Source organism: Rousettus aegyptiacus, unplaced genomic scaffold, assembly GCF_014176215.1.
Source record: "Rousettus aegyptiacus isolate mRouAeg1 unplaced genomic scaffold, mRouAeg1.p scaffold_m13_p_16, whole genome shotgun sequence".
Lineage (NCBI taxonomy): Eukaryota > Metazoa > Chordata > Mammalia > Chiroptera > Pteropodidae > Rousettus > Rousettus aegyptiacus.
The window spans coordinates 21,203,259-21,216,958 of NW_023416291.1; the positions used below are offsets into that span (position 1 = coordinate 21,203,259).

At 33.0% G+C, this 13,700-nt stretch overlaps 1 protein-coding gene across 14 annotated transcripts in view; it reads left to right on the top strand.

The window, feature by feature from the left end:
- HMBOX1 (homeobox containing 1) overlaps window positions 1–13,700 on the top strand; it is a 162,811-nt gene that overhangs the window by 42,825 nt on the left and 106,286 nt on the right. For all 14 annotated transcript variants that reach the window (XR_004954881.1, XM_016144681.2, XM_016144683.2 and 11 more), the window contains exon 2: window positions 10,140–10,219. Coding sequence is in view for 13 of the 14 variants with exons in the window: in XM_016144681.2 (XP_016000167.1) it covers window positions 10,197–10,219 (23 nt within the window). In the remaining variant the exon portion in view is untranslated. The remainder of the gene's footprint in view (window positions 1–10,139; window positions 10,220–13,700) is intronic.

A 13,700-nucleotide genomic window follows, 5' to 3' on the forward strand; every position in this document is an offset into this window, starting at 1 on the left:
TTGCTTTCATTTAGAGGTAAATTAGTGTAAGCACTAACCTGGGAGTCTAGCTTTCTGTCTCCTATAGATTTTTTTCATTTGTAAACTGAGGTGATTGGAAAACATTTTAACATCGATTCTAGATCAATATAAGATTTCATGATTTACCTTAGTCTAGCTTAATGAAAATCTCTTACTCTGATTCTATAATTATTTTATTTATTAAACATTGGAAACTACTGGGATAGGGGAAATGCAAAATGAGAAGGAAGATAGTGTATCTTTCAGAAATACAGTTTTTGCTCTGGAAATTGTTGATCAGTGCCTTATATACTCTGCTTACAAAGAGAGTAGAGGCTTCAAAGTCACCTCAGTCTTTGAGCTGTAGATCAGGGAATCTTGGTTGGTTCTGTGAGTAAATTGTTAAATTTTTACATGAAAATATTCTAGATGAATGCCAATAGGAATAATTTTTTTTTATGTATGTATTTGTTTTAGTGCAGGGGCTAGTTCATTTTTTGGATGATAGTCACATAGACTTCAAAATTATTTGTAATTATGATAGGAAACTACCATTCAAATTTTAAGTTTTTTCTGTTGGAGTGAATTCTGAAGAATTTTCACGGGTTAGACAACATGGAGTTGTTGAACTCATGAATTCTCAATCTGGTATTTTTAGCTACCTCAGGGGCGTCAAGAGTCTTAATAAAGTTTGGCCCCAAGGGTGCTGTGATGTAGATTGTAAACCAGTGACTGATTGGCTATCTCCTTGGTCCTGGTGTTGTGGTACGATCAAATCCAAGACCCACGGAGCCAATTGAGATGAATTGTGAGCCTTTATTAGCCAGCCAGCGACTGACTCTCTACCATGCAGGGTTAGAAGAGATCAGCCCCGAGCTCCCAGAAGAGGCAGTTTATATAGCCACCAGCACATCCCTGAGCAGATCACCACACCCTGGTTAATAGTTGGCCGTTAACATATCCTTGATCAGATTACCCTGGTTAACAGCATCTAATTTCTTCACTAAGCAAAGATTTATTTACTACTTCTAGTGTTGCTAGCATATTTGTAGGAGCTGGCCCTACAGCAATGGATAAGAAACAATTCTTGCTCTTAAAAGCTCACCTTCTAGGAGAGAGAGACAGATTTGTGTACAAATTATAATATAGTATAACAGAAATAAGTTTATGGTATCTACTAGCAGAGAGTTTGTGAAGGGCGTTTGCTGTCTTATTAATATGAATCGTGGAGACTGGAAGAAGGGAAAGAGGGAGGAAATCATTTCATTTCTGAAGGCTAAGAGAACCGTGTGGCTGGGGCAAGTACTATATAAAATGAGGCATAGAGATTAGAGAGACTATTTGGGCAATATTCATGAGTTGCTTGGACCAATGTCTGTTATATGAATTCCCTTAAAGTCGACATACCTTAACTGCTATCAAATTTGCCTTCAATTATGGATGACTAATTAAATTGATTTAGTTAAGCATTCAGCTTGAAATGTTGGTATGGGAAAAATAGGGGTTAATTTGGGTGACGTTATCTTCAAAATTGTCTTTATGCCTAGACATGATATATTTTATACAAGAGATATATAGTATTATTAGAATTCTTTCTTGTCCTCTAAACCAGGAGATTCCAAGTAGAATTACCTCAGGAGCCGTTTAAAAATATTCTTGGACCCCTACCTCCAGTTAGTTGGATTTAGTATGTCCAGAGTTGTCTAGGGATTCTGTGCTTTTAAAAGATATCCATGTGATTCTGGTGCACAGCACAGTTTGGGAACTATCCTAAGCTGACATGGAGAGAAAGTGCTGCTTGCTGTAATGTATTTGTACTGTAATTAAATAAGAATGGAGTAGGGTCATGGGTAATTTAATAGTAACAACCCCATGGGAGTAGAACACCCTGAGACTTCCATAGCAGGGAGTGCTAAATAGTATAGCATAAGCAGTAGCTATGTTTTAGATGTGTTTTGAACTTAAATGAATCAAAAAATCTGAAATCAAGCCACAGAGCGTACAGCTACAGCTCTTTTAGAACTAATGGAGCCACAAGGGAAGTGACACCTAAACTGAATAAGTATTCAGTAAAGGTGCTAATGGTTGGAGTCAAGTACATTTGAGGCCACATGTAGAGAGAGGCCTCTGACCTAAGGATAAGTCTTCCCTGACATTTCATAGCACAGTTCAATAGAGTTTACTAACGACCTACTATTAATAATACGAAAATGTGTATTTTTATTTTCAGTTCATAAAATTATTTTAGAATGGAAAAAAGTTGGAAACATTGAGAGTAACATCAAAAATCACATCTTAATCAAAACCTATAATCCTGTATTAGACTATCATAAATTTAGGAGAGCATGTGGCAGTCATGTGGCTCTTCCGATGAATTGTGTTTATTGATAAAGCTTCAAGATCATTTAGCAGTGAAATATAGTAGCCTAGAGACTCCTTTCCAGGGCCATAAAGAATATGAATGTTCCATCTTCTTTCTGTTCATGAATTCAACAAATAAAACAAAAATAGTGCCTTTTCTGTTCCAGATACTACCTTAGGAGCTTTTAGAGATAATAGACGATAGTGACACAGATAATAGAAACACAAAATCAATAAATAACATGTCAAATAGTAATATTTGCTTAGAAGAAAAAGCAAAAATGAAACTATTTTGCTTAAAAAAAAGCTGGGAGAGAATTCCGGCTCAGTTACATCATAGATGTTTTATCACTGCTTCTTGAATGAATGTGTAAAAGACTTTTTTCTACAAATTTAATACACACATAAAATAACTTGGCAATTGAAAAAAATACCATAATTTTAGGTCCAGGACAGAACAAATAATTCCCTGTGTCCTGCTCTGGTTAGGTGCTCTAGAGGAGTCTTGTGTTGAAGTTGGGGAGCCACTTTTTAAAAGAAGACGAGATAATGATAAACGAAACCATGTGAAACGGGAATCGGGACTGGGAATTTTTAGCATGGAGAGCCCTTGCAAAGATTATGCACTTATTTAAAAGCCTGCTTTGTGGAAGAGAAGAAATTTAGTCTTTATCGATTCAGCCAGATAAGTGGGTTGAAGTTACAAGGAACAATTTTAGAATCAAAAAAGGAAAATCTTTATCAGCAAACTCTCCATTAAACATCCCTGTCACTGAAAATGTAGGGAAAGCTACATGAGTATCTATAGGCCTTTAAAAATTTGACAAGTAGTATATAATAATTCTTTTGGAATAAAAATCTCCATGATATGTGACATACCTTTAGTCATGAATCATTATGAGTAAAATGTAAACATCATTAGGTATTTTAGAAGTGTATTTTTGTTCAATTTGTTGCACAGTGCCTATAACAATTAAACATTTACTCCAGATGTTAAGGGTGGAAAATTTTCAAGTGAACCAACTTCTGCTTCTGTAATCTGCTTACTTGTTTGATGTTAACCAGGGTGTGGTTAATCTGTTTACTTGTTTGATGTTAACCTGGTGTGGTTAATCTGCTTGCTTGTTTGATGTTAACCAGGTGTGGTTAATCTGTTTACTTGTTTGATGTTAACCAGGTGTGGTTAATCTGCTTGCTTGTTTGATGTTAACCAGGGTGTGATTCTAGGCTTTATAAGATGCCTCTTTTGGGAACTCGGAGGCTGATCTCCTCTAACCCTGCATGGGAGAGAGTCAGTCACCGGCCAGCTCCGTGGGTCTTAGACTTGATCACACCATAACACAGAGAAATGAAAATAAATAGTACCCTCTAATCTTTTGTTTTGATGCCTAACATAGGTATTTCAACTATAATTCTAATAAGCAAAGGGAAGTTTATTAGCTGATTAACCTTGGGCAAGTAGTGCCTTGTCTTAATTACCTACCTCAGGGGATTGTGAGATTAAATGAGTTCTATGTGTAAAGCACTTACCCAGTGAGTGTCTGGCCCAGGGAAGTATTCATTAAATAGTGATAGTAGTTGTTATTTACAATTTTAAGCTTCCCAGAGGCATTATTTGAGAGATTAGTATTTTAATCTAGATGAGTTTTTAATTCCTAATATCTGTGGTTGTGTTTTCTTCACATGTCACCAACCATTCTTCACCTAAACTCTCTTATGCTCCTCTCAATCACAGCTAAATGTGGTAAAGCCTCATTTATCTGGCATCATTCAAGAGAAAAATGTTTAACATAAGAGAGAGACACCTTTTGATTAACTTCCTAAATGTAAATTTTTCCTTTAACCATTTCAACTTTTAAAAACAAATGTTTTACATGCTTTCATGCCTCTTTAAAACAAAGGTCCTAAACATTAATTTTCTGATGTGTCAGTGTTGTTATATGTATATATTTATAATTAAGTGGTTGTTTTCATTTATTTTATTTTTTTCAGGCAGCTGTCATTTTTTTCTGTGGTAAGCCTTTTTATGCATTCCCACTGCCTCCTGAATTTTTACATCTGATCTACTTTGGATTTGGAAACCAGATGTTAAAGCTTGCTAATGATTGTATGTAAAATGATAAGATGTCTAGAATTTGCTTGAAAATATCCATTGGAGCAGGGGAGCAGGGTGGGGAGCCGTTAATTATTTAAGCTGAATGATAGGTACATAAGCATGCCCTTGTATATGTTTACAAATTTTCACACACAAAAAAAGTTTTTAAAAACTACCTTTTAAAAATTGTATGTTATATATATGCAGGTCTATGAATACTTATTTCTTAGTTTTTATCTTTGTAAGGATTCACAGGAAGCTTAATAGTATTTATCTTTGGTCCAAAGGACTGAGAGCTATCTTTTTGTTTGTTCTGGTGGAGTTTTATGACCTTTTTTTATCTCCATGTATTATGTTTGTTGATATATTTGTGTGTGTGTTAATATGTATCTAGTCCAGAAGAAGGTTCGCTTCCTCATTGGTAGATTGGAAGTACTAATAGTATCCAATTTATGAGATACGGTGACTTGTATACCTCTGTATTTTAACATTTTTTATTTTAAATATATATATTTTAAATGAGTAACTCTGGGATCTGTGTGAGGTGCTAAAAGAGCAGTAAATGGAACTCTGAAATAAATGTTTCAAACTTCCGAGAATTCTTTTTGGTATCCAAATCTGGCCCTAAGTGCCTCATTAATTGGTATTTGCAGTGTCCCCTTACCTCTCCCTTTGATGGCTTGCTTGCTGCTTGTGCTATAGCTAAGCTAACTCTTCACTCTCTTTTATGCTTTGCTTTCTTTCAAAAGCATTACACTCCTTGTTTCTTATTTCTTTATTCCTTATTTAAATATTCTACCCTTTCTATGTTTACCGTTATTGAGGGAAGCAGATACATGCCTAACTGCCCAATGTAAATTCAATTATAAATCACCACTGACATACTGGATTCATAATTACGCATTTCCCAAAGGCGGGAATATAAGTTGGTGCCGCTTTGGGAGGCAATTTGATAAAATCTATCTATTATACTTTAAAATGTATGTACTCATTGTCATAACAATTTCTTCGCTGGGAATTTATCCTGAAATTATACTAACATATGTACAAAGATGTACGAAGAATTTGTGGCTGGTGTCTGGGTGGAAAAGAAAGAGTTCAGAGTAAGAGGCAGACAGACGCCTTTTGTTGTATGTCTTTTGAAATTCACCTTTTCTTTTTCTTTTACCTTATACAGTTACTACTTTTTACATTAAAGAGAAAAACTAGGGTAAAAAGAGCCTTTTTAACACCTGTGGGTAACAGCATCTACAGTTTCTTATTTCTAATGGATTTTCTGGGTTATATTTTTCTTCAAGGATCAGTCATGTTGACATAGGCTTCCTCATTGCTCAACCCGATTTCGTTTAGGATTTTGACAACCCTAAACTAATCATTCGATAATTGAGTCCATTTCTAATTGTAAGAACTTTTATAATTTTATTGCATAAATATGTGGATTTAGCTATTGCACAGATGCATTTATCCTTCCTCACCTGTATTCCATACGCACCCCTAATTTGTTCATTTCTTCCCATTATAAGTATTCCGTCCTTCATCCCAACTCCATTACCTTTTGACCACCTGCTTTTTTCTCTGTGCTTGTACACTTAGACAAGTGTGCATGTGTGTACATATATAGGTACACACATTGACATGAGATACACATGTAAGGTAATTTTTTGTTCGTAGTTTTTTTTTAAACTCGATCATATACTCATTTGATTGCATTTTGCTTTTTTTTTTTTAATTCATCTGTGGTGTGCAAATCTCACTGAGTAACCTGATAAAACTATTTTATTCTTTTCAATGATTGCATTGTGTCAATTGATCCAAGTTTATTGTAATTCATTCCTGTATTGATCGAAACAATTCTGTTTATAGTGGCAAGAAATTAGAAAATAACTGTCAGTGAACATTCTCATACATATTTTGTAGCATTACTTTTGTTTCTGTGTGATAGATTCCCAGGAGTAGGACTACTAGGATAAAGGTATAAGTACTTTAAATTTTAATCTATGTTGCCAGATTACTTTCTGAAAGGTTGCCATAATTCACATTTTAGACCAATGAAATATAACAGTCCCTTTTTGAGGAGATATCAATCTTTTAAATTTTTGCTAATGTGATATCTCATTATTAAATTGTTATTTTCCTGATTTCAAGTAAGTTTTGAGTATTTTTCTAAAGTAACTTCACAACTTGGATCTGCTTTTGCTCTACATGTCACATATTTTTTTCTGATTTAATTAATTGCTTAGTTGGTTTATGAGTTTTTTCATAATAGGAAATTTTAAACTTTTTATATTTCTTTTTTAAACTTTCTGCTCTTTTTTGAGAATGTTTAGAAGACATGTCATCTTTTGATTTTGTTGTAGAATGTATTACTGTGATTTAATTTTTACATTTGTCTTTATTCCAGCTGGGGTTTATTTTTTATATATATTGTAAGATAAAGATTTAATTTGTATTGCTAAGTGATAACAAGTTTTGTGATGATCACTTAAATAAATAATTTATCTTTTCCTTCCTGCCGAAATAAAATTTAACCTTGGACTTGTACATTTTCTCGTATGCTTTGGAATATGTATTTAAGCTCTTTATTCTGTTGCACTCATGGGTGTGTCTATTCTTATGCAAGTGCCATATCGATTTGATTAGTATCTTTTGGATATATTCCATTATCTGGGCAGTGAAGTCCACTTTTGGTTTTCTCCTTTTCAGTTTTCTTGGTGGTCCTCGGACTTTCTGCTTTAAAACTTTAAGATTCTATTTTTAAATAAAAAAAGAATCTTTTGGGCTTATTTCTTAATACTGTCACTCATACATATTGGGAGAAAGTTACTACTGTGAGTGAAATACTGTCCCCATTATTTTTCTAGGCATCTCCTGCTAAACTTGGAGAAAATAATATTAAGTATATTGTAACATACTTCTTGATTTAATAATTTGTTTTCTTTTACTAGAATTTCTCGAGTTTTCTAGGTATCCCATTAGATTAGCAAAAATAAATTTTCCCTTTCATTCTAATATTTTTGCCTGTTAATTTGTTTTCATGTCTTATTATGTTTGCTATAATCTTTAAGTCAGTGTTGAATTATAAAGGGTTTGGTGGGCTTCCTGTTCCGGTTCCTAATTTTATTAATTGATTTATCGATTACTATGGTTACAGTAATAAAAAACTTTCCTGTGAATAGACTTCTTTCCAAACCACCCCTAATTTGTTCATTTCTTCCCATTTTCAGTGTAAACACAGTTATTGGGTCTTTTCTACAGATCGTCAAATTTCCACATAGAAGCAAGTTCTAGATATAGGTATAGATATATACATAACATACATGCATATGTATTATATATATAAATATAAATAAAATAAATAAATGGTGTGCACACAACCTTAGTTTTATTTGAAATAGTTTGTGTTTTGCTATTTAGAATACTGGCTGTTTTATTTTTTCCCCCAAAAAATGTTTAATTTTTTTCTAATGTTTATCATAGAGCTTTTATTTAAAATGTTTGCTGAATTTTACCAAATGCCTTTTTAGCATCTGATATAATTATGATTATTTTTCCTTCGTAATTTGTTGATATATTGGATTATGTTGATCCCTAAAAAAGAACCACTCTTCCATTTCTGCAGTGAATTATAGTCATATGTTATTTTTGATATGTAGCTGGACTTCATTGTCTAATTTGACATTTTTTATTTAGTATTTCTACATTTAACTTAAGTGAAATTGGTTTATGATATGTTTTGTGGTAAATCTACCCTTTTAAGATTTGAGTTATTTTGACTTCATAAAATGAATTGGAACATTTTGTCATTTTCTAAGGTTTAGATTTTTTTTATTTTGAGAACCCAACTGGTCGTGATGTCTTTTTCTATAGTAGACTTTTAATTATCTTTTATTTATGATATTTGGTTCTACTCAAATTCATTTCTCTTGGGTCAGTTTTGAAGTTTCTTGTTTTACCTGGAAATCATTCCTTCCTTTTGAGCCTATCTGCTGCTCATATATATATGCTAAAGGCCAGGCACACAGGTCTACTTACTCTTTAAACATGCCTCAGAATCTTCTTTGCTTGTTCCTTCTCCCTGGAATCTTTCCTCCACTGATTCTCACCTCCTTTCACACTTTGATTTGATGCAAGCCTTATTCTAATCTTCAGATAACAACTGAGATCTCACTCTTAAGAAGTCTTCCCAGTGTTCTGTAAGCTAAATTAACTTCTAAATTGTTACTCTCCTAAAACTTGTATTTTTAGTCTTATCACATTATGCCTTTTATTAGAAAGGTCGTGTGTGTGTGTGTGTGTGTGTTTTATTTGACCCTCCCTCACAGTTTAATAAACTCCTACGCAGCTGGGATCATATCTTATTCATATATGACCTTGTGCATTTGCCATGGCACGTAGATACTTAGTGTGTTTTTACTGAATTTGAGCATGAGTGAAAAATGTATGTTGACCAGTAGTCGGTTTTGTGGCTTGATTTTGCTATTTTGTCCAAGAAATGCATTAGGAACATTTTTAGTAGGTTTTCCTTATATACTAATATCTACTCTTTTAGGACAGGTATTTCTTAAGTCAGTAAGAAAATTAAGTACAACAGGAACTTCATTTAAGGTACAATTTAGGATATGCAGATGTGAAAGATTTCTAACTTTACCCTGTACCTTTCACATTTATCATTAGTCACTGTTAGAAACTTTGGTCTTGCTTAATATAATTCAGTGCTGAATGTGTATTTTAAACGCGAGAGTTTTTGACATCAACATTTTAAACTTTAATCTCATTTATAATCTTAACTTTGAGTTAATGGAAATATTTGCCTCTATAGATTGTGGTTAGAAACTGCTAATAAGTTCAGTCAGTAATACATGATCTTTAGCTCCTAAACTGTGAATAGTAGATTTCATTTTTTGTTAAGATTTGTGTCTGAATTGAAAGGGGTCAAAGTGTCTAAATGGCGAATAAAGTAGTAGAATGCTAATCGGAAGATGGAAGTACTAGGCTCCTTACCTCCATTATTAACTTAACTCTGCGTTTAGTAATCGAAATACAGCTTAGGTATTTATTCTTTCTTAGATTGGCGGTAATAGCCCCTACTACTTGATACTTTGCAAAGTGTTTCATCACCACCATTTAAAAAAATTGTTTTAACTTCTTGTGCTCTTTGAAGTAGTTCTCTATTGCTGTTTGATGTTGGGGAAATTGAGACTTAGAAAAATTAAGTCAATCAAGATTTAGCTAGTTGTAAAATAATAAATAATACACTTGGAACTAGATCCCAGAATTTACCCACCAGTTAAGAGGTTTAGCTGCAATCATGCTATAATATGTTTTTTGTTTATGGGTTCTGCATAACTACACTGTAGTTATCAAAAAGTTATCTTGAATGTTACTAAATATATTACATTTTGTATTTAAATCTGTTTTCCTGGGTAGTGTCTAGTAACAGATTAAACTTCAGGTGTAAGATTTTCATTACTTTTTCCGAGTGAATAATTTTGAAAGATATCTACTAGTATTTTTCTATTTTTTAAATTTTGCTTTAAATAAATGTTTCATTTTAGAATTACAAAATAATTTTAAAAGATATGATTCACTGATATTAACTGTTAATATCCTTGAGTTACATAATTAAAATTTTAATTCAATATTTGATTAACAGGTATTTCTGAATTTTCTCTCTATTTTGCAGAATGGTAAATAACGCTGATCATCTTTAGAAAGGATATTGATTCACCTCATGTAAAGTATGCTCAGTTCCTTCCCAGTGGTGTGAGTATCTAGTCTGTCTCTTAATTTTTATCTTCTCAGTTGTTTTAATAAATTTGATAAATCATTATGATCATGATTAAAAAATGATAGTGGACATTTGTAGAGTTGAAAGAATTTTTTTATAATCTTGATAATTTCTTCGATGATTCTTGAAATCTGTCATCTTTCTCTTTTATCATTTTTGTTTTCTAGTTTGAAATCTGACATTAACTTTTGATTAAACATAAAATTACTTATTATTTTAAACTGCTTAATAGCCTAGAAACATGTTAGATAGAGGTTCAGCCATTTGAGAGAGCTAGTATTACTCCTAGCACCTTCGCCATTTTCCTTTACCTACTGGGTATAATAATGTAGTTAAGCCTGGTAACTAATGTAGTTGCTAGCCTTTCTTTGGAGTCAGGCAAAAAGTACCAATTGAGATGGTGGTATTATCTTGAGAGCTTTGTGGGCGTGTGTGCGTGCACGCACGCACTAGCATATGAACTATAACCACTAGTTCATATTAAGTAGGCCTCTAAATAAAAGTATTCTAGGAATTTCAGATATTAGAGAATAAAGTATCTATTAGCTCATTAAGTACATCTGTAGAGCCTAATGTAGAGTCCCTTTAGCATAAGTATTTTCTAAAATTCAGTGCAGTCTTGTTTTGATTAAATTTCTTCCATTTTGGTTGACAGTTCTATAATCCAAGAGCAGACATTAAGATAGGATTTCTTTATTATATAGTTTTTTCACTAAAGATTTTTTTTTTCTTTCTCATGTATCAAAAAGTCTCTGCTATAAGCCCAGAACATGAGAACTGTTGCCTAAATTTATGCTGAGTAGCTGTGTCATTGGGAAATGGGAAGACATTACATGGTTTTGGACTGTAGTCCCCTCCCACCTACCCCGCCCCTTTTTAAAACGATTTATTTAATAATAGCTATTCTTAATAGCCATTGAAATGTAAGCATCATGAGACCAGGAAGTTTTGCCTGATTTGTTCCTTTTTGCATCCTCTGTGCCTCATATATGGTTTGACACATATGGGACACTCAATAAAGCTTAGTTGAATAAATAACTTTTGTCTAAATGGCCTCCAGTTCTCTGATATCTCTCTCTATAAACTTGCATGTTTTTACTTTGATTTCCCCCCCCAAATGTGCATAAGGTGGCTACAATAAGAAATCTCAATCTTAATCAGTGATCATTTAGAAATAACTGTTAAAAGTGTGATTGACACACTGGAATATAATCCTATTTTTCTCAAAGTGTTTTTATTATGAAAAGAATATTTCCATACTGTTATTTGTATTTATAGCTTGTATTCTTCAGCTTTTATTAGTTCTACTGGTTTGAATTATGGAATCATACTACCATAGTGTTAAGCTCAATCCCCAGTAAATCTTCATTTCTTACTTATTCTCATTTCTTATCACTTTCTTACTTTAAAACTGCTACTCTTTTGATGGTAATATTAATTGTAAAAGAGCGTGATGTGCCATAAATAGTAAGAAGAGCCTGAGTACCTTTTAGTTGATGAATATTATGATTGACTTTAGAATGTTTTAAATCATCATTCAGTAAATACCATGTAATCAAAACAAAACTAACTTATGACTAGGTCATATTTTGCCTTGTCATTCTAGACAAGAAGATAAAGACAGCAGAATCAAGCTGAAGAAAATGCTGTGTTATCCAATAAAATCTCATTAAGTGTTGACACTTTACAAGTTAGGAAGTAATGTCATTTTTACGCATGTGATTACTTTAACCTTCTTTGCTCTGCATGTTTGTAGAATTTAGTTTAAGAAAGTATGTTCTGGACTTCATACCATATCCAAGAAGGGTTTAGGTACATATCCAAATAAGGATAAGATTTATTGTAAAATAGGTTTACTATTACGGTCTGATAGTATGGTCTTTTAGAATACTAGTTTATGAACTGAGCCATAATTTTTGAATTTAATTGTTCATTTATGCTTTAAACATTGTGTTAGTGCAGTGTTGAAATTCTTCTCACACATTTTCAATTACTGTCGGCCTGAATCTGCATTCAGATTAGTAATTTAAAGGGGAGGATGTTCCTTATCCTGTGAACAGTCTTTGTACTACATAAGAAAATTAATTCTGTTCTTACATGTTTCTCTTTCTATTTTAAAAGAATTACTGGTATCATGGACTTAAATGACCTTTGTAGGTCCTTTACTGCCATAATTTCATGATTATGTACTTATACTAGACAAATTATTAGAATAAAATTTGGAAATGACAATGTGTGCCTTTGTTTATGTTAATGCACATTGGAACATTATTCGCAATATCCAAGAAAGCTTCTCATTTTGGCATTTTCTCAGAAAAATATTGTACCTTCAGTGTCATTTGTATCACTTGATCCTGCTCATGATGCCATTATCATTCTCCTCTGTAGTGATTATATATTCCATTCTAGTGGTTGTAGATCTTTTTACTTGAGGTGTATCTTTTCTTCTTGGTACAAGGGATAGACACCTAATTTAAACAAGGTGAAGCATAAAAGAAAATTTATTCTCTAACATAATAATATAGCAAGAAAAGCAGGGGCTTAGGAATTACTAGAACAAGGGATATGAACACTGAAGAGCTTTCGCCTTTATTCTGCATTTCTTGGTATGTATGCTTTATTCTCCTGCAAACTAGCTTCTTCCACGTGAGGAATGTACCAGACTAACATCTTCCTGCAGCTGAGCCCAGTTATGGTGATTGTCCGCTAGTCTAACCTGAATAATTTGAGGAGAGCAAGGCTTGGCTTCCTGAGTGGCAGCCCCAAGAACATGTGGTTAGAAACAGTGAGGCATTCTAGGCAGGCAAAATAATAGATGTCTTCTGTTAACTCTTTTGATGACTTTTGAAATAAAAGTGGTTATGTTAATCATCAATGAATCAAAATGACATAAAATATTACATTGTTTCAGATACTATGGACTCTTTAGTTCTAATACCAGCCTTAGGATGGATACTTTTTAGTAACAGGTTAAATTCATATAATTTTCTTTAGTTTTATGCTATTATATAAAGTTTTATTCTAGTATAAAGAGTGCTCCTCCATACAGAGAGAGAGATTTGAAGAGTGATGCAGATTATTATCTGTTCTCATGTAAATAGAATAAGAAAATATCATAGGGGCATAAGAAAATAATTTCCCTCTCACCTTCTTCTAGCTGGCCTAATAATCAGATTAACAGAGACAGATTAAGAGGACAACATGTCCAAAGTTTATTATACAAATGTACATTTGGGAGTGTCATAATGAGACCCAGACAGGCATTGAGCAGTTAAGGATTATATACCATTTTAGATGAGAGACAGGGACTGGGGAGAGGGCAGAGGTCTGGGATTGCGATGGGGAAATAGGCAATTTACAGGTAGCCAAGATAGAGTGTAACACATAGCAAACAAATTCCTGCTAGGCAACCTAGAGACAATGGAGGAGAATCCAGCAGAACAGATTTGTGTATGG